Below are 22,546 nucleotides of genomic sequence, written 5' to 3'. Positions count from 1 at the left end.
GTAGCTTCAGGTTGGGGACTCCAGGATAGTCTGGAGTGGGGGTTGGTTGTCAAGGAAGGGATAAAGGTAGAGTTGATTACCAATGACCAATGATCAGTCAATTATGCCTATTTAATAAAGCTTCCATAAAATCCCCAAGAATAGGGATTTGTTACTGAGTAAATCCACATGCTGGGAGTAAAGAGTAGTAACAATCCATCCAAACATCTGCCAATTTATGAATCCTCTATTCATCTGTATTCTTTAAAAAAAAAAAAAGTAGGGCTGGGAAGGTGGCTCAGTGGTAGAGTACTTACCTTGCATGCATGAGGTCCTGGGTTTGATTCCTCAGCACCATATAAGCAGAAAAAGCCAGAAGTGGTGCTGTGGCTCAAGTGGTAGAGCGCTAGCCTTGAGCTGAAGAGCTGTGAGGCAGCACCCAGGCCCAGAGTTCAGGCCCCATGACCAACACCACCAACAAAAAACCCCCAAATAGTAAAGGTCAGCATTTTCTCAAGTTCTGTGAGCCTTCTAGCATTATGAGCTCTGTATAATAGACCTGTATCTAATATCAAAAGCAGGAAAAATCTTAGCCGGGCGCTGGTGGCTCACGCCTGTAATCCTAGCTACTCAGGAGGCTGAGATCTGAGGATCGCGGTTCAAAGCCAGCCCGGGCAGGATAGACCGTGAGACTCCTATCTCCAATAAACCACCAGAAAACCGGAAGTGGCGCTGTAGTTCAAGTGGTAGAGCGCTCGCCTTGAGCTGAAGAGCTGAGGGACAGCGCCCAGGCCCAGATTTCAAGCCCCACGACAGACCAAAAAAAAAAAAAAAAGCAGGAAAAATCTTATAGGATTAAGCCCTTCACCTGTGAGGCAGGATTCTGGGTAAACAGTGTCAGAATTGAGTTGTAGAACACCTGATATTAGAGAAATGTTTGGTGGGGAAAAACAATTCCACATTCATCCTGTTGGGTATACTGACTACATAGTAGAAGAAGCAGTTGGGTTTTTCTGCATCATAGGATATGATTGTTTCACTCCACCTCTTGTTTCATTTTACCGTTTTCCCAGATAAGGCCTAGCTATGAAGTCTAGTCTGACCTTGCCCTTGTGATCCTTCTGCTAGGATACTGAGGGTAGCAGGTAGGAGGGATATTTTTCTCTAGGTTTAAATAGGCCAAATAAGAAAGAGGTAGAGAAATAATCTTTGATCTAGCGATATTATCATTATTATTATATTTGTAATAATTATGAATAAATGAGTAATACCTACAGGTACACAGCATTTTGTAAGTATACTCCAAATACAAAAGTCCTTATCAAACACTGGTTATGGAAAGAGGGTTCCCATTGCAAATCTCTGGTATTTTTTTATTTTTTTTTTAACTGTATTTTTTTTTGTCTTTTCTTTTTTGGTACTGGGGATCGAACCCAGGACGTTGCACTTGCTAGGCAAGCGCTTTGCCACTGAGCTACATCCCAGCCCTGGTATTTTTTTAAAGAGTAGATACCAAGTCCTATATTCAAAACCAGACTGGGTTTAGCTTCTAACATGCTCATAATAAGTGTAGTTTAATTTTATGTTTTTGATCTGTCACAGAAACTACTGCTTATTTAGAAAATTAATGAGTTCTCCATATAGTAACTCTAAAATATTTAGATTTTCAGAGTTTGCTGGGGAATAGAGAAATATAGAATAGAGTATTCTGTAAGTGGTAAGATCTATAAGCAAAATAAAAATCAGGTTAGGCTTTCACTAAATAACATTAAAGCATGTTATCTCTCTCCAGCAGTGGCTGTCAACTCTCTTGATTACAGCGGAATAAAAACTTGATTTTGTGTCATTACTAAGTATGGTCACACACACATACACAAAACACACATACACATACATGTGCTCTTATTTAAGTTTAAAAATATTATACCACTTTTGCCTAATCTAGTAGGTTATTGTCTAGTGTTCTCCTGTAAGCCAAAAAGTTAATTTGATGACTTACTAATGGTTGGTGATACACAGAGGAAGAAGGTTTATGAAAAAAGCCAGGGCTGCCATTTCTGTAATAAATGTGACATCTTCTTTGTATAGTGAATATTGTGAGAGTTTCTGGTGGGATGGGCAGTATGGTTCAAGCAAGTAATGTTTTACTGGAGTTCAACATACTGAACTTTTAAGTTAGGAATCTTGAATTTTCTTTTCCTTTTCTTTTTGCTGGTACTGGGGATTGAACCTAGGGCCTGGATACTGTCCCTGAGCTTTTACTCTCAAGGGTGGTCCTCTACCACTTGAGTTACAGTGCCATTTTCAGCTTTTGAGTAGTTAATTGGAAATAAGACTCATGGATTTTTTTGCCCAGGCTAGCTTTGAACTATGAACCTCACATCTCAGACTTGGGGAGTGAGCATTACAGGTGTGAGATATCTATATCTATAGATCTATAGATGTCTATATATATATTGCCAGCCCTGGGGCTTGAACTAAGGGCCTGAGCACTGTCCCTGAGATTCTTTTGCTCAAGGCTAGCATTCTACCACTTGAACCACAGCACCACTTCTGGCTTTTTCTGTTCATATGGTACCGAGGAATTGAACACAGGGCTTCATGTATGCAAGGCAAGCACTCTACTACTAAGCCACATTCCCAGCCCTGATATATTTGTTTTTTTTTTTTAAATACGTTTTTTATTGTAAAAATACTGTACAGAGGGGTTACAGTTACATGAGCAAGATAATGAGTACATTTCCTATCAAGCATTGTTACCTCCTCCTTTGTTTTTCCCCTACCTTCTCTTCCCTCCCACCTCCACAACTGCACTCCCCCCATTCCCTGTCTAAGTTGTAAAGTTTATTTTTCAACATAGTGTCTTGTACATCTCAAAGTTACAATGGGTCAACCTGTATCCCTATTTAAGCATTTTGTTTTTTCCCTTCCCATTCCCAACCTAGAGAAGTGTATATACAAGATGCAGGGCACCATCAAAGACAGTGAAAACAGGGACTATACCGTGGGGGAGGAACATACAAAGAAACAAACAAAAAAAAATCACATGGCACATTATAAATACGTTAGGAACAATAGCCATAAAGAAAAAATCACTTGTGTCCCTATCTTGGGGTTCATTTTGCTTAACATCATCTTATCTGGTCATATGTATATAGCTTTTGACAACAAACCAAAGAAAGGTTGGACAAATGGGATTTCATGAAGCTGTAGAGCTTCTGCATGGCAAAGGACATAGCTAGCAAGATCAATAGAAAGCCCACGAATTGGGAGAAGATCTTCACTAGCCATACAATGGATAAGGGTCTCATATCTAAAATATACTTGGAACTCAAAAAATTAATCCCCCAACAACAAATCCTCAAAGAAACAACTGCCCGATAAACAAGTTGGCTAAAGACTTCTTCTCTGAAGAGGAAATAAGAATGGCCAAGAGACATATGAAGAAATGCAAATCAAAACAATATTGAGATTCCACCTCATCCCAGGTAGAATGAATGGCTTTAATCAGGAACTCTAATAACAACAGATGCTGGAGGGGATGTGGCCAGAAGGGAACCCTACTGCACTGTTGGTGGGAGTGTAAACTTGTTCAACCACTTTGGAAAGCAATATGGATGTTCCTCAAAAGACTCCACACAGAGCTCCCCTATGACCCAGCAATCCCACTTTTGGGCATTTACCCAAATGATCACAAGACCATCTAAAGCTACTAGCACAAATATGTTTATTGCAGCATTATTTACCATAACTAAGATATGGAACCAATGCAGATGGCCCTCAGTAGATGAACGGATCAAGAAAATGTGGTATATACATATATGCAATGGAATTCTATGCCTCCATCAGAAAGAATGACATTGCCCCATTTGTTAGGAAATGGAAAGACTTGGAAAAAATTATCTTAAGTGAAGATATATTTGTTTTAAAAAAAGCTTTTACTTAAATTAGAAAGCAATATATACTCCATGTAAACTAAAATGCAAGCAAAATTCTAGGGCCAAGAGACAAGGATGGAAATGTTTCTATTCTTCTTTTGGTGGTACTAGGTATGGAATTCAGGGTCTTGTGCCTGCTTGGCAGGGATTTTAGTACTTGAGTATAGGCCTTTTTTTTCCTCTCTAATATGTTTTATGTGTAGCTGGGTTGAAAGAGACATGGCACTACACTCAGCTTTGTTTTTTGAAAATATGGTAATTACTTTTATTTAGAATTGCACCAAATATGACTTCTAAGGCCAATGGATTACTAATAATATTATTACTAATAACTATTATACTAAAAAAGGTAAAAAAGCTGTTAGTCTTGTGAATGTTTTGTTTGGGGTTAGTATCAAATGTGATGTCTGATGACAGCTTATCTGGTGGATATAGTGAGTGCAGGTGCTTCTATATATTATGGACTTGTACCTGCTCTTACCTGAGCCATTTTTCAGGTATCCATTTGCATCTACAGTTGTATACATGATATAGGGTCCAGGCTGATTCACCCCAAATGGCTGCAGTAAGAAAGGATATAGTTAGCTTTGGAAAGTATGTGAATGATTAGAAACTTTAGAAAAGTTATTACAAATAAAACAAATCTCTATAATTCTTATGTAATTGGTGATTACTTCATGGACACTTCTAAAAATATGTAATACATGAAAATGGAAACTGGTTAGAAAATTCTTAACATTTCTGCACAACTTTATAGTTGCATTGGGATGGGTCATTACTTTAACTGGGTATTTCTGTTTTTTCTTAACATATATTTTTTATTGTAGAGATACTGTACAGAGGGGTCACAGTTACATGAGCAAGTTAATGAGTCTATTTCCTATTAAGCATTATTACACCCTCCTTTATTTTTCCTGTACCATCCCTTTCCTCCCCACCTCCCCAATTTCTCTCTTCCCACCCCCTACAAGATTTAGTATTGTTTCTCTCCCTGCAATGTTCATTCCTTTCTTCCTGAGTAACTTATACTATCTTTTGCTGTCTTATTTCATCAGAATGTTCAAATTTATTGGCATGAGGTTGTTCATGGGGTTTTGTTTTTGTTAATTCTTTGTTTTATCTGACATTAGCAACTTTTTAGCATCTTTTTTTTCATACGTAATTGATTATATTTGAGCTTTATCTATTACTTTTCTAGGGGGGGGCTTACTCAAAAGTTGTCTTTAATTGCTTTTATAAAAAAAATCAGAATAATTTTCTCTACTTTCAGTTTTTGCATTTTACTTTGTCTCAGTATGTTTTCTACTTTCTTTCCTTTTTCTGGTATCATTTTTCATTATGTTTTAGTAGTACTAGGATTTGAACTAAGGGCCTTCTATTTACAAGGCAAATGCTCTGTCATTGTAGCCATGCTTCCAGCCATTTGGGCTTTAGGTAATTTTTCCCATCAGATCTTTTTTTAAAATTTGATGTCTTGAAAGTAATATTAGAATATGTTTTTTTTCCATTTTTAATAGAAATTATGAAATGCAAACTTACATTTACAATTCTTTCTCTTACAATGATTTGATATTTTGTTTTAAGATGCCTGTTTTTAAAGAAAGAATATACATATACACATATAAATATTTGTATGCATAGTAATTTATATGCATATACATGTATATACATATAATATACATATACCAGTATAAACACATATGTATATATGATTATTCTAAATATAATTATTCTAAAAATAATACACTTATTCTTATCACAATTTTTTTCTTAATGGGTTGGTGGAGGAAAGAAAGACCCTATGCTTGGGACTATGCTTCTTCTTCTTTTGGAATAGGTCTATTTTCTATTATAAGTTAGCTTGATGGTCTTTATGACATTCTATTTTTCATTTTTATTATTATTTTCAAATAGTTGTACAAAGAAGTTCCCATTCTACAAAACAGTATATGAATACAAGGTATCAGACAACATTGTCACCCATCCCAACATGATTTTAAGAAAGGTGTAGGAGGGGCATCTGGCTCTACCTGACAAACCTAGCAAGAGCAAAACCAAAATGTTTTCTTTTGGTCCAATGAGAAATCCAACCTCTTCTTCTAAAGAGGAATTAGAGTGCCAATAACTTGTCAGACTATATTTCTTTTTTTTTCAAATTTTTTATTGTGATTAAGTGGTTTCATAAGTTCCCAAATTTCACAGTACAGACTATATTTCTTAACTGAGAATTAGGATTCTAATATATCACAAACTGCAAAGAAGCTACAAGCCGAGTTACTAATTTATAGATGGTCTAAATCTGATGTCAATATCTTTTGTGCATGTGGTGTCAATATAATCCATGTACACATCAGCATTCCTGTACATATAACTGTACTTGCTTCATCTCAGTAATTACTATTTTAAAAACTGCATGGAACTACAAAGGAAAGTAAATATGAAATCTTATAAAACCTTGAATATTCAAAATCAGAAACATGACCCAACAACTCTGATATCCACTTAAGACTGAAGAAGATAAATTAGACTTTCTCTTTTCAATAGATTTTCTTTCGAATATTCCCAAATGACTCTCACATTACCTAATACTCTCTTATATACAACCTTCTTGAAAGTATTAGCAGTAGTTATTTTAAAGTATGAGTATACCAAAAGCAACTCTCATATTTATCCCAAAGAAGGAACCACTACTAAGAATCAAAGCCTAGTAATTCTGTTCTTACCAGACAGGTGTTATGTGTTTTGGCATGAATAAAAATCATTTATGAGAAGAACAGGAAAAAATTAGTTGTTTTCACTATTGAAATAAATGATTAAGCAGATTTCTGAAACCTGAAATTGTCAATAGGATGAATGATCATCCTAAGAAGTATTCTAGATGCTGTCATTGTATAATATAAAAAGAACTGAAATAAAAATGTAATAGGACACAAAGAAGTTAATCTGGGCCTTAGAGAGATATTTCTGAATTAAGTTGAAGGAATGAACATTCTTTGGACAGGGACTAAGCATAGGTTACTATGGCTAACATATGAGGCTAGTAGTGTCAGGAATCTGAGGTACAAGTTATCCTGGTATTTGATAGGAGTGCTGACAATATTCCATAGGAAGTCTCACATTAACTGTGATCTGGAGTACTGATATATTCTAAAAGGGATATAACAAAATCCATTTTCTTCTGCAGAATATTCTATGAGTTTCTGATTGATGGCCCCAAACTGGTCAAATCTGTCATTTTGTAGTCCCATCCAAAGCTGTTTGTGATCTTTTTTCTGCATTTCATTAATTACTTGACTTTTATGCTTTAAACCATCAGCTTCTTTTTTTTTTTTGTTTGTTTTTTTTCTTCCTGAGGCTGATTTATTTCACTTAACATGTCCTCTAGTTCTAGTGTTTTCTTTTTTTCTTTTTTTATTGTAAAGATACTATACAGAGGGTTACAGTTACATGAGTGAGGTAATGAGTACACTTCCTCTTGAACATTGTTACCCCTTCCATTGTTTTCCCCCTACCATCCCCTCCCTCCCTCCCTTCCCTGAGGTTCTTTTTTTTTTTTGATTGTGATTAAGTGATTACATAATTTCCGGTAATTCACAGTATTGTGGAATAATGATGCTCATTTAAATTCACAAGTTCATTCTAACTTTCCTGGAGCAAATTGTCTATCACAGTCTGTAATATATAACGGTGCTCACATGTTATATACCATATATGTGATCAGCAGCATGGGGATATTTGGTAGTGGTTCAACCAGATGAGTGGGAGTTCTTTGTTTCTTAAGTCCTGTTAGTTTTGTCATATCACCTAACATTTTGGATTTAGCATCCACTTATCAGGGAGACCATGTACTGTTTGTCTCTTCGTTCTTGGCTTACCTCGCTCAACATGATTCCTTCTAGCTCCATCCATTTCCCTGCAAATGCCATTATTTTGTCATTTCTAATGGCTGCATAATATTCCATTGTGTATAGATACCACAATTTTTGGATCCATTCATTTGTGGTGGGGCATCTAGGTTGTTTCCATATCCTAGCTATTGCGAACAGTGCTGCAATAAACATGGAGGTGGACATGTCCTTGTATATTGGTTCCTGTTGTTCAGGGTAGATGCCTAGAAGTGGTATGACTGGGTCGTAAGGGAGGTCAATCTTTAGCTTTCTAAGGACCCTCCAGACTGCTTTCCAAAGTGGTTGTATAAGTGTACATTCCCACCAGCAGTGTAATAGCGTTCCTCGTTCTCCACATCCCCTCCAGCATTTGTCGTTGGCTGATTTGTGGATGTGGGACATTCTGACTGGGGTAAGGTGGTATCTCAGGATTGTCTTTATTTGCATTTCCTTCACCACCAGGGATGATGAACATTTCCTCATGTGTTTCTTTGCCATTTTTATTTCTTCATTTGAGAAGTCCCTCTTTAGTTCCCTTGCCCATTTAGTAATTGGTTTGTTAGGTTTGGGAGGGATTAGTTTCTTGAGTTCCCTGTATATAGAGGATGTTAACCCCTTGTCTGATATATTGCTGGTAAGTATTTTTTCCCAATTAGTTGGTTGTCTTTCTAGCTTGGTTGCGATAGCTTTATCTGTGCAGAAGCTTTTTATTTTAAGGTAGTCTCATTTGTCGAGTCTCTCTCCAACTTGTTGTGACCCTGGGACTCTGTTCAGGAAGTTCCTGCCTGTGCCTATTAGTTCAAGTGTCTCTCCTACTCTGTCCTGCAGTAGTTTCAGAGATTCAGGTTTAATGTTAAGGTCTTTAATCCATTTTGCATCAGCTTCTTTTATACAAGACATAAAATGAGCTTCAACTGCATCTTTTGATGGACAGTGCAGAAGGTCCTTTTTCTGGAAAACTCTTAAAATGTACTGTGATATTCGAAGGAAGAGCTGAATTCGATGAAAGAAGATCAAACAGCAAAACAACTGGATAGTGCCATTTCAGTGGTGTGCCTTCATATTCAAACCATGTCTCACTAATATCTTCTTGTCTCATAACCTTCTGAAAATGCTTTTTCACTTTGTCAGTTACCAACGTCAAATAACTTACTCTTGGCAAAAGCAAATAATACGCTTCTGCTTCCCTTTCAGTTATCTCATCCTGGTAGAGAGTGAAGCAAGTTGGAATTCATCCAAACCACACATCTCGAAGTACATCTTTGTCATCTGTCATTCTTCCAGTGGTTAAAGCAGTACATATAGGCTAAATTCTTTCTTCAAGCAAAGCCAAACTTCTCCGAGCACCGGCTCCTTCTCGCTTCCAGCACCGGTGAGGTGGCACTATCCCAGCAATGCCTGCTTGACCCACACAGTCCTGCAGAAACACGGGGACTAGGAGTCTGGGGAGCTCGCGCCGCCAAAGGAAAGCACCAGCTCCGAGGTCCGAGCGAATCCTGCTGTACTTCTGCCCTCTGGTTCTCAGGGAATACAACCGGCATCGAGGCGCCTCTATTACATTCTTGATGGTTCTTTATATCTAAAGGTATATTATTTTGTGCAAATGTCTGTATCTGAATTCTTTTATCTAAGGTAAGAGATTAGTATGTTTTATTTATTCAATAAATGCAACATACATCAATATATTAAAAGACATATGTCATAATTAATGGAACCTTCAATCAACTCAAAAATAACCCAAAGCAGAATGCAAACAATGGATGGATCTTATTTTGCATTCAACCTGCTAGTCTTCTTCTTTTGATTGGAGAATTGAATCCATTAGTAATTAGGATTATTATGGAGAGATGTGTCATGTTTCCTGCTATTTCCTTGGTTTCCTGTAGTTTATTTTTCCTCTTCCTGGGTTTACTTTATTGATCTTGTAGTGATTTTTGTCTGATGTGTTTCTTTGATTTTGATTGCTTTCTTCACATTGTATTCCTTCCCTTTAGAATTCTTTGTAAGCTGGTTTAGTGATCATGAATTGTTTGTCATGGAAGGTTTTGGTTTCATCATCTAATGTAAATGATAGGTTTGCTGGGTAGATCAGTTTGGGTTGGCATTTTGGGTCTTCAGTGCTTGGATTCTACCATTCCAGGCTCTCCTAGCATTGAGGGTTTGTGTGGAGAGATCTGCAGTGATTCTGATTTTCTTTCCATTTTAAGTAGCTCCTTCTTTAATTTTGTGGCATTTAAAATCAGTTCGCTGCAATTTATGTCTTATGTTTTTACTATGATGTGTCTAGAAGTGTTTCTTCATGAATGCAGTCACTGGGGATTCTATATGCTTGTGTTAACTAGGTGAGATTTTCTCTTTTAACAGTGGCAAGTTCTCAGCTATTATTTTACTGAATAGGTTTCCGATGCATTTACTATTAAATTCTTCCTCCTCATTGATCCCAATTATCTGTAGATTTGATTTCTTAGCCAAGTGTGCCAGGTTTTGGACTCTCTTTGGTAGGTTCTGAGTGTTTTTTTTCCCCATTCTTTTGACATTTTGTTCTAGCTCCTCTGTTTTATTCTCCCTTTCTGAAGTTCTATTTTCCATTCACTTATTCTGTTATTTATGGATTCCACTTGGTTTGCATTGGGGAAATTGAACCTTTTATGGTTCCAAAATCATTTCTCATTGTACTTGAACTTTGGGCTTGGGTGCTGTCCTTGAGCTCTTCAGCTCAAGGTGAGTACTCTACCACTTGAGCCACAGCACTACCTCCAGTTTTCTGTTAATAGATTATAGAGTTTCACCTATTTTCCTGCCCCTACTAGTGTTGAACCATGATCCTCAGATCTCAGCCTACTGAGTAGCTAGAATTACAGGCATGAGCCATTGGCGCCTGGCACTATTTCATTGAGGTGTATAGCGTGTAGTGTGTCTATTTTCCTCTCTGTACATCTATTTTCCCTCTGTACCATTCATAGAGTCTTAGATTTCCTTTGTCACTTCTTCTTTATTGTTTATGCACCTCCCCTTTTATTTTATTGACCAATTCTGCCATCATTTCTTTAAGAACTGTTAAAGAAATGATTACATTTAATTACATTAAATGTAAATGGATCAAATACTTCTCTCAAAAGGCAAAGATTACCAGATCTGCCAGGACAATGTGATGCTACTACATCCTATCTACAAAAGATGTACTTTTTCAATTGGTGACTGTCTTCAGCCCATGACAAAGGTTTGTCATAGAATCAAGAAAGCTAGGTAAACTACCTCTGTTACTTGTTCAGCACTGAGGGCACTGTAGAGTCCAACCCATGTGTAGACTTAAATACAGCTAAGCATATGAAAATTTTAGGTGAAGTGAATTGATTAAAAATCAAAATCTGGCTCCCATTTGGTTATGGGGAAAGCCATTTAGTCACAGGGTCTCCAGCCAAAGACAGTAGATAAGCACATATACTAGCAAGCCAGCAAGGGAAAGCCCTAAACCACTCAACCCTGGGACCAACACACACACACACACACACACACACACACACACACACACACACACACACACACACACACACACACACACACACACACACACTACAAGAGCTACTTTTCAGTCTCCAAATGAAATAAACGAGAACACTAGGTAGAAAAGGGAAAAACTGGCCAAGGACAAGCCATTGAATCTGCCACAGATTTGTGAGCAGGGAAGATGTGGTCATTGAGAATTGCAGAGTGCTTTCTACTACCTACCTATGCTTAGAGACTCCAGCATCTACTTCACCTGTTACTTCATAAGCTTGGAACTGGCTTACCCCACCAGAAACCCAGCAGAGCTCCGGAGAATTGTTGCTAGACATAAAATCTGTGCTGTGCATCACTACAGCAGCTATCCCTGGTCCATAATCTCAACTAGCCTTGGAACACTGCACCTAGGCAGCACTTGTACAAGGCATGGCTCAGACAGGATATGTGAGTAAACACAAGAAGAAAACTAAAGGTAGAAAGCTGAGGATTAGAAATTGGAGGACAACATCCACTTTAAAATAAATTTTGTTTTATTTTTATAATGTTATTTGTTTTGCATATTCTACTTCTCATTTACTAATGTTTCTGCTAATGTTTTATTGTACTTCCTTTTAAATTCACTCCTTTCCCTTTACAGCTCTTGATTGTACTAATCCTTTTGTGTAATAACTAAACTGTATATTCCTGATCACTAGCATTTTGTTTATATTCAGCCCATATACTTCACCTCAACTCCCCATCCTCTTTGTCTTCCCTCAAGCCTATTATTAAATATTTTTTCTAATCCCTTACTATTTCATATAAGAAGAGCAGTCCCTTCCACACATAATATGATTGGTTATATAGATGTCATCAGCGGCTTTTCACTTCATGTATTTAATTGGTATTAAGTTGGTAAATTTATAATAGCTCAGTTATAACCCTGGCTAATGGTGAAAACTGGAACATCAACCCAGCCACTGCCTACTCCTCTCAGAGTAGAGAATAATTAAAAGAATTTTGCTAATTGAACTTCTAACCAATAACTTTTGATGAATAAATCTCAACATTTTAGAAACACAGAAATATGAAAAAAGGCAACATGACACCTCAAAAAGTCAGCCATCACACAACAAAAGATCTGAATGACACTTCAAATTTTGAGCTCCAAAGATAAGAAGGACATTAAAGATGAAAGGAAATGTTTAAAAACCTCAGTGAAATCAAAAATAATATAAACAGCTAAATGAACTCAGGATACAAATAAGGAAGACAAGACATCAAAGGGAAATTCAGTAAAGATAAATGAAAATTATAAGATAAGTCAAATCTTGAGAAAGTAATGCTTATCCAGGTGCTATAGGCTTTAAGTGTTCAAACAGAGAAGTCTAGACTCTAAAATTCTCCACATAATACAGCACACAAATAGAATAAAGTACAAAAAGAAACCACATTATTATGTAAATAGATATGGAAAAAAGCTGTGACAGGACTCAGCATCCTTTCATAACAAATCCTCGAAGAAAATACAAATAAAAGGAACAGACATCAACATAGAAGAGGTTATCTATGATAAACCTATAGCTAACATCATGCTAAATGGGGGAAAACCTGAAACCATTTTATCTGAGAGAGGTGTGTCCATCCTCTCCACTCTTTCTCAATACAGTGCTAGTAAGAGCTATATGGCAAGAGAATGGAAAGAGAAATAGGAAATGAAGAAGGAAAATTATCTCTATTTGCAGATATTATCTCAAAGATCTTTTAAGACTCAACCAAAAAGCCTCTTAGATTTGATACCACTTTCAGCAATGTTTCATGATACAAAACCAATACTAAAAAATGAGTAGTTTTTCTGTGTACCAATAATGAAGACTGACAAAGAAATAAGCTCATTGACAATAACTTAAAAAAAAAAAACTCCACAAACTAGCAATAATCCTAACAAAGGAAGTGAAAGACTTCATACCTAAAACTATGAACCATTCAAAAAAATACAAACCACCAGAAGATGAAAAGACCCCCACATTTATGGATTGGCAGAATTATTATAAAAATCATCCTACTACTGAAAGTGATCTACAGATTGAATGAAATCCCCATTCAAATTCCAAGGTTTTTATTTACAGAAATATAAATATCAATCCTGAAATTTGCTTGGAAGCATAAAAGACCTCAAATAGCCAAAGCAGTTCTAAAGAAAGATAGCTATGTGGAAGGTATCACAATACCTGACTTCATATTATACTATATCATAGTAACAAAAGCAGCAAAACCAAATTGATGGGACAAAAACAGATATCTTGACTAGTGAAACAGATAGAACACACAGAAACAAGCCCACACAGCTATAGCCACTTGATTTTTAACAAAGGAGCCCAGAATTTATGTTGGAAAAAAGGCAACCTCTTCACCAAAATGGTGCAGGGAAAACTGATATTCACATGTATAAGAGTGAAAGTAGGCTACTTCTCATCTCACACACAAATCAATTTAATATGCATTAGCAATCTTAGTATAAGGCCTAAACTTTAAAACTGCTAGAGGAAAACAATGGGAAACAGCTGAAAATATAGGGATAATACCTACTTAAATAGAATATCAAATGATGAAAAATAACAAGAATGATTGAAAAGTAGGCTTTCCTTGACTGAAAAACTTCTAACAGCAATGGAAACCATTTCTAGAATAAAAAGAATACAACAGAACCATATATCTACCACTGAATAAAAGATTAATATCTAGAACATAATTATAACTCCTAAAATTAAATACCTAAAGAATGGATATCTGAACTAATAAATGAGTAAATGAATACTTTAAAAGAAGTACAAATGACAAACAGGTGAATAAAGGTTCAAAATTCTTAGGCATGAAGGACATTCAAATAAAAATACCATCTCAACTTAGAATGCCTATCATCAAGAAAGCAAACAACAACAAATGGTGAGGATGTGGTAATAACCAACCCCCCCCCCCCCCCCCGCCAAAGCAGAAATCTTGCTTGGTACCGGTGGCTCATGGCAGTAATGCTAGCTATTCAAAAGTCTGAGATCTGAGAATCATGGTTCAAAGCCAGCCCGGGCAGGAAAGTCTGTGTGACTCTGATCTCCAATTAACCTCCAGAAAACCAGAAGTGGTGCTGTGGCTCAAGTGATGGAGTGCTAGCCTTGATCTTAAGAGCTCAGGAACAATGCCTAAGCCCAGAGTTCAAGCTCCACGATTGACAAAAAAAAAAGAAAAAATAAAAAGAAAAAAAAAAAGGAACTCTTATTCCCTGGTGGTAGGAATATAAATAAAAAAACTAGACAGATTTAACATACAGTCCTGACATATTATTCCCATGCATATATCTAAAGCTACGATTTGAGATACCTCTACATCAGTGTTTATAGAAGTACTATTATGTATGTAGTATAATGTGCTATAAAATATGGAATTAGCCTAGATTGTGGTATTATTGATAAAGAAAATACATGCCTTGAAAGTAAAATGAAATTAAAAAAGAACATACGGTGTTATAGAATAGAATTATTCAGTCACAAAGAATGAAGTGATGCTATTAGCCAAAAAATGAATGGAATTACAGATCATGTTACACTAAACCAGACTGAGAGAAAAACATCATTTTCTCACATATGTAGAATCTAGTCCTTATAAATGAATGACAGAGCTAACCAGCTATGGCTCGTACCTGTAAAGCTAGCTATTCAGGAGACTGAGAACTGTAGGATTGTGGTTTAAAGTCAGCCTGTGCAGAAAAATCTGGAAGACTTCATCTCCAAAATAACCAGCAAAAAAGTCAGGCTGGAGGTATGGCTCAAGTGATAGAGTGCACACTGAGTTCAGCATGTGTGAGGTCCTTAGTTCAAACCCTGGTACTGGAAAAAAATCCAATTGACAGAAATGGAAAAGAGGCTTTGTTTGTGAATAGATAGGAGAAGAAAGGAGGAGAAGAAAGTGGTATAAAAGGTATGTAATGGGTATAATAGTCTATATTTATTTATATTTGAACATACAGCAATGAATCTTGTGAATTTGTTCCAATAAATTGGGATGAATTGGTTCCAAGAAATTGGTTGGAAATGGCAGGAGGTGAAAGAGGGGATGTGTTTGATTTGGGAATGCCTGAACAGAAATGTAATGGTGAAACAAACACCTTTGTACCATTAACATATGCTCATGAAAATGGGGCAAAAAAGAGACACTTTCAATTAAAGGACAACATATAGTATAAAGTAAAAGCATGAAAAGTTAGCATACCAACAAAAAATGACAACTGTAGAGGTCATATTTAGATAAACTTTTAGACTCTAATTTTATTAGATATGAATAAATGGTATTTAGATATGAAATAACTGGAATTAACTGTGAAGAACACAGAGCTCTTCATATATTCCAAACTATATGAAGAAATGATGGAGATAATTCAACAAAAAAATCATTGGAAATTTTAATACTGCACTTAGAAAACAGTTTGAACAACTTTCTTTAGGAGAAACCATACAAACTATAATAGATGTAGAAATATTAATAGTGTAGAAAGGTTATCTTTCACAAGGATGGAATTAAATTAGAAACCATTAACAAAAGAAAATGTAAGAAATGCATTCAATGTAGGAATTAAAGAACATCTTAATACTGTACCAGCTAGCAGGATAAACTCATTGGTCTGGTTCCAAAATTGATAGGATCAGATGTGGTAGGTTATACTTGTAATCCCAGGTACTTAGGAGGCAGAGACTGTGGATTTCAAATTGAGGCTAGCTGGGGAAAAAGCTATTAAGCACTCTATTCTCAACTAGCAAGTTTGTGTCTGTTGCCCCAGCTATGCAGAGGCATAAATAGGACTGAAGTCCAAGCCAGCCTTGGAAAAAAGGGAGACCTACCTTAAAAACTAGCAGCAAAATGAGTTAGGGGTGTGGCTCAAGTGATGCAGGATCTGCCTAGCAAGTGTAAGGCACCAAGTTTAAAACTCCAGTACTGCCAAAAGCCAAATGCCAAATGATGACCAACAACAATTATCTGTATCTGATAGAAATACTTCCTTTTCTACTACACAGCTTTGTGAGTCTGAATTCTTCTTAGATATTTCAGCCAAAACAACATATCACATACACACAAAAAGTGAATACAAAGAGATGAGAATCTATCTTCCATTATGATGGTATTAAAGGCATTTGAAATAATTTAAACAATACCATTTCGCCCTAATTTATTTAGTCGTCTTCTAAAGAAAAACCAACATGGCTAACATGAGGAATATGTCATTTTATAAGACAAATTAAAATATTTTTGAATTATTTGTTTTAATTTCGAGCAATGAAATATTGATATATACAACTGACAAAAAGAAAAACTCTTTGGGGCCCATAGTCAGACCTGGAGAATAGTCATTCTGTTCTATTTATAGGATGAACTATTCAATTTCCACTTTTCATTTGCAACTGAAATGATATTTATTACTAGTACTCATAGCTATAAGACTGTTAAGTTTCTTTCTTTCTTTCTTTCTTTTTTGGGTCTGGTCGTGGGGTCTGAACTCTGGACCTGGGCACTGTCCCTCAGCTCTTCAGCTCAAGGCTAGCACTCTACCACTTGAGCCACAGCGCCACTTCCCGCTTTTTTCTTTTCTTTTTTGCTTATGTGGTGCTGAGGAATCGAACCCAGGGCCTCATGCAAGGCAAGCGCTCTACCACTAAGCCACCTTCCCAGCCCCAAGACTGTTAAGTTTCTTATCCCACATGTCATACCAGCATAATACACTTCAAGGTGCTTTTTCTCAACAATGCCATGAAAAACCATGGGTATATTCAGTACAAAACATATTACAATAGCAATATGTATAGAAAATGCCAAGAAACCTGTGCATTTTTTACCTTGTGTCACTTCAAGTATAGTGAAAATATGTGGAATATCACTTAACCTTTCCTACCTTTTATGTGTCTGGTTAGAGTAGGGATAAGTCTATGAAGACCTCAATTTTTATGTATTTACAATGCAAGAGAGTATTAATTATATCACTAGGAATTTTCAATTCCAAAAGGATTAAGAGAAGACCTTTGGAAATATTTCCCCTATTTCTTTTAAGTAATTGTGTGTGCAGTATAAATTCCTTTATATGAAACATGAAAGGCTAACACCAAAAACTTAATCTGGAGAAATATTAATCAACACAGATCACATCTATGAAGTAACATATAACTTCTTTCTCATATTTCTTTGACATAGTTATTTACTATTGTTGTAAACAATAGTTTATGTCCCTCTCAAATTCATGTGTTGGAGCTACAACCCCAGTACTATGGTTTAGAGCTGGGCTTCCTGGAGCATAAATAGGTTCAGATGAAATCATGAAGATGAGGCCATCATGATAGGATTAGTGCTCTTATAGGAAGAGACTGTATTTCATATGTCCACAAAGGAAAACTACATGAGACCGCAGTGACAAGGTGATTTGCAAACCAGAGATAAAAAACCCTCACCATCACCTAACTATGTTGACAATGTGATCTTGAACTTAAAGCCTCTAAAACTAAGATCTCTCTCTCTCTCTCTCTCTTTCTAATTTTTTAGGTCACCCAATTTATGGTATGTACAGTAGACTGATTAATTGAAGGCATATGAGTTTACTGTATATATTTCACATCTTGGGAATATTTTTGCTGTTTCTAAATTCTGAAAATAAGAGTTATCAAAGTCAGACTTTCTGGTTTCAAATTTCTTCTATTCCACATATTTTCTGTGGGACTTTGAGAAAGTTATTTATTATTTTTTGTTGGTCATGGGGCTTGAACTCAGGGCCTGGGTGCTCTCTGAGCTTTTATACTCAAGGCTCTCTAATACTTTGAGCCACAGCCTCACTTCCAGTTTTTGGGTAGTTAATTAGAGGTAAGTGTCTCACTGACTTCCTTGCCTGGCTGGCTTTGAACTACAATCCTCAGGTCTGTCTTCTGAGTATCTAGGATTGCGAAGTGTAAAACACCAGTACCTAGTTTATTTTATTTTAAAACTATTTTTATTATCTTTGAGTAGGTATACACAGGAGTTACCATTCAACAAAGCAGTTCATGAGTACAATGTATCTTGATAGGTGACACCCCTTTCAACATTCTCACCCATCCCTCCCAACCCACCCCCTTTCACTTTTCTTAATTTTATAGAACATATATTCAATTTTGACTTCATTCTCCCCCCAGCTTTTGTCATTTATTTACTCCTCTCCCCTTGACCCATCATACCTCTTTCAAGCATTCAATTCCTAGTGTTTATTTTGTTGAACTATAATTTTGCCTTTCTAAGGAATTAGTTTGATTTTTCCTCTGAATCTACTGTATTTCAGTTAAAAATTTGTATACACTTATATACCACCCTAAGTACTTACCTACATATTTATAAACTAATTCTAGCTTCTACATATGAGATAACACATGTAATCTTTGTTTCTCTGGGCCTAAGTTCACGTAACATAATTTTTTCCATGCCTTCCCTTTCCTTTACAGATGATGCAGTATCATTCTTTCTAATGGAGAAATAAAATTCCACTGTGTATATGTATCATATCTTGATCCATTCTCCATTGTGAACAAGTTATTTTTATTTCTCTGAGTTTTGGTTTCTTCTTCTTAAAAGACATTCAGTCAAGCTATTGATTTCATGGGACTGTAGAGAGAACTCAGTATTTACTGTACTCTAGTCTTATCCTCAAGGAAGAGGTTCACAAACCTCGAAGAGAAGTTCACATGTAAGAGGATGCTTGAAGACATGGATAATACACTAGCAATATATACTGTTTTTTCCTATATATTATATATCTATGTTAAAATTTCATTATTTAAATTAAGTACAGTAAATGAGCAACATAAAATGAACAACTGTAACAATATGTTCACATTAAAAGTTCTTCTTTCTCAAAACCTGTAATTTGGTCTTAGAGCACATGGTTCTTTGTTCTATATACTGTACTTGGCTTTCTCATATACCCTGCAGTTACTCTCTTCTGTGTTTTAGTCCCTAGTGCATACTTGCATTTACAAATGTTGGCTTTATTGGACATCATCTAGAAAAGCCCAGGTTCATCACAATTAAAGCATTGCTTTGGATGATATTCTGTCTCCAAGGTGCTGGAAATAGGGAAGCAGCTTCTGCTACCATGTCAAACGTGCTCTCTCCAGTTAACATTGATTTTGATTTGAACTTTTTCCTGGATTTGGGTAACCATCCCCCTACTTATATACATATACTCATGCTTTCAAATACACTTCATTACACTTTACAGAACATCCTACTTCAAAAAACATGATAAAGCCAGGCGCCAGTGGCTCATGCCTGTAATCCTAGCTATTCAGGAGGCTGAGATCTGAGGATCATGATTCAAAAATAGTCCAGGCAGGAAAGTCCATGAGACTCTTATCTCCAATAAATCACTAGAAAACCGTAAGTGGCACTGTGGCTCAAGTGGTAGAGCACTCACTTTGAGCTGAGGAGTGCAGGGACAGTGCCCAAGCCCAGAGTTCAAGTACCATGACCAACAAAAAACAAAACAAAAACCTTATGATTTTTACATTATTATTTTCACTGAGCCCTTCTATTAGACAGAAAATTAATATTAACACTACAAAAAAGTCATTAATTGTCAAGAATGAGTTGAACTGTGTTGTGTACAAGATACAGAAAGATGAGTAAGTTTCTTGACCCCAAGGATTCATAGGGCAAAGTAGAGAGGCATCTAATTTACAAAAGTAAGTAAAATCAAATATTGTAGGTGCCAAATATTCAGAAACAATGAGAGGATATCAGAGAACACTTCATGTATTAGATAACCATTATAGTAAGAATTTTTTTTTTTTTTTGTCGGTTGTGGGGCTTGAACTCTGGGCTTGAGCGCTGTCCTTGCGCTCTTCAGCTCAAGGCGAGCACTCTACTGCTTAAGCCACAACAACACTTCTGTTTTTCTAGTTGTTTATTGGAGATAAGAGTCTCACGGACTTTCTTTCCCGGGCTGGCTTTGAACCGTGATCCTCAGATCTCAGCCTCTTGAGTAGCTAAGATTACAGGTGTGAGCCACCATTGCCCGGCCTCATATAGTAAGATTTTTTTTTAAGGAAAATGTCAGCAGTTTCCCAGAGTAATGAAGGATACTTTAATAACTGCTACACACTAATGACATTTTGATTATAGCCTATAATAATATATTTTAAGTGTATCTATATCATGCACAGATTTTCACAGGTATATTTATAACTAAGAATTATGTTTACTTACTGTTATCTTACGAGGACAATCATTAGAACACAGACCACTAAGAACTGTGGAAAAAGAAACAACAGGTTATTATTACTATTAAATTATAAGCTTATATTTAAAGTAAGGTCTAGTTTCCCTTGAAAACAATTAACACACTCATTGACTTGTAACAATGAGCAGAAACAATTTAAATTTCTTTAGATATGAGCAAATTAAAGTTCTGTTCACTCTAGACCAATATTAAAAACAATCCTTACTAAAGCGTCAGGGTGGTGCTATTTTGTGCACTACCTAAGTGAGATAATTAATTATGGTTATATTATACCATACATACTGTTGGTTATTTCCAGTTGTGTGTGTAAATTTGAAGGATGGCTTAAAATCTGCCAGAAAGTGTCTGGTACAACCCAATTAAAATATATACTGAGAAATACAAATGGAACATTAGTAGTCTTTTCCTATTTATCCCATTAAGATTCTGGGTCAAAGATTTTGAGTACCCTTAATAAATACTATCCCATCAAAGATTCTGAGCAGTCTTAATAATTATTATGGAGAATATAATCCAGTGATAATATTTTCTTTTGTAATAACAAAAAAAAGAGGCTAAACTATCAGAACAATCTTTATGTAAGCACTGTGAGTTTGAAACATAACTACTTCTGACATTTCTGGTGAAGTGATACCTTTGTAAGAAAGCAGTTATGTGAAATGAGTTGAATATTCTCTATGTTATATATGAAAAAGATGACGGATAGTTCTCAGTAACCACAGTCAATAAATGACAAGTATTTGTTAGTGGATATAATTTCTTATGTTCATTCACATTTATGAGTATGAAATGACAATCATAATGCATAGTTAGGCAACATCTAAAGTCTAAATGTTGGTGTCCTCCAAATTCACGTGTTTTAGAACCTATAACCATATATTAAGAGGTAAGGCCTTTGGCAGTATTGAAGTCAAGGAGGCCGCACTCTCATGAACTACTGTTCTTATAAAAAGGCCTGAGCAAATTTCTTGCTTGTTCTGTCATGTGAGGACATAGCAAGGTACCATCTTGAAAGCAGAGTGAGTCCTTAGTAGACACCAGCCTTCTAGTGCCTTCACCTTGGACCTCTCTCAGTTTCCAGAATTTAAACAACAGTTTTCTGCTGCATATAAATTACTTTGTTGAAGGTATTTTGTTACAGCAGTCCAAGTAAACACAGAGTTTGTAAATTACAAAGGCATCAGAAGAAGAGCATAACCAATTTTATCACAAAGATGCTTATTCATTTACTATTGTACATAATGACCTGAGAAAACAGTATTTTCCAAAGCAAACAATTTCAGCGTTTAAGTTTACAAACTAAGCAAAGTGTATGGTTTTTATTTTATTCTGAGTTTCCATGCTTTATCCCCTCCTTTTCTTCCCTCAACTAGGTAGACAATGGTAATTTTTGAACTGTTCTAAAAAAGTAATTTTCAAATAATTTTCAATGGTTCATTTTATATGTCAAGTAGACTGAGCCAGAATGTGCCCAGATATCTGGTTGTTCCTGTTATGGATCTGCTGGATGATTCTAACATTTAAATTGGTGAAGTAAGAAAAGTAGATTATTCTCCATAATGTGAATGGGCCTCATCTAGTCAATTGAGGACCTTAATAGAGTAAAAGGGTGACCTTGCCTGGAGTAAGAAGATCATCCTGACTGGGACATATGCTCTTCAGATTTTATACTTGCCAGCCTTTTTAAATGCATGAACCATTTTTTTATACCAAGTCTCTTTCCAAGCACTTTCATTCAAATTATCTCTGTGTGTGTGTGCACGCGTGTGCACACTACTCCTTGGGCTTGAGCTCAGGGCCTGGGTGCTGTCCCTGAGACTTTTTTCAAGGCAGGTGCTCTACCACTTGAGCTACTTCCGGCTCTTTGGTGGTTAATTGGAGATAAGTCTCAAAAAGTTTCCTGTCTGGGCTGACTTCAAACCAAAATCCTCAGCTCTCAGCCCCGAGTAGCTAGAGTAACA

At 36.1% G+C, this 22,546-nt stretch overlaps 1 protein-coding gene and 1 pseudogene across 1 annotated transcript in view; both read right to left on the bottom strand.

The window, feature by feature from the left end:
- The window catches only part of Itfg1 (integrin alpha FG-GAP repeat containing 1), a 209,481-nt gene that overhangs the window by 26,001 nt on the left and 160,934 nt on the right, over nt 1-22,546 (bottom strand). Inside the window, exons 13-14 of the mRNA XM_070011952.1 lie at nt 20,552-20,595; nt 4,399-4,477 (exon numbers count right to left, since the gene is read on the bottom strand). Of these exons, the coding sequence (XP_069868053.1) occupies nt 4,399-4,477; nt 20,552-20,595 (123 nt within the window). The remainder of the gene's footprint in view (nt 1-4,398; nt 4,478-20,551; nt 20,596-22,546) is intronic.
- On the bottom strand, nt 6,869-9,155 carry LOC138820270 (autophagy protein 5-like; annotated as a pseudogene).

This window comes from Dipodomys merriami, unplaced genomic scaffold, assembly GCF_024711535.1.
Source record: "Dipodomys merriami isolate MVZ:Mamm:240054 unplaced genomic scaffold, mDipMer1.0.p SCAF_85, whole genome shotgun sequence".
NCBI classification, from domain to species: domain Eukaryota; kingdom Metazoa; phylum Chordata; class Mammalia; order Rodentia; family Heteromyidae; genus Dipodomys; species Dipodomys merriami.
The sequence above is the reverse complement of the archived record's forward strand: the minus strand, read 5'-3'. Positions and strand labels throughout refer to the sequence as shown.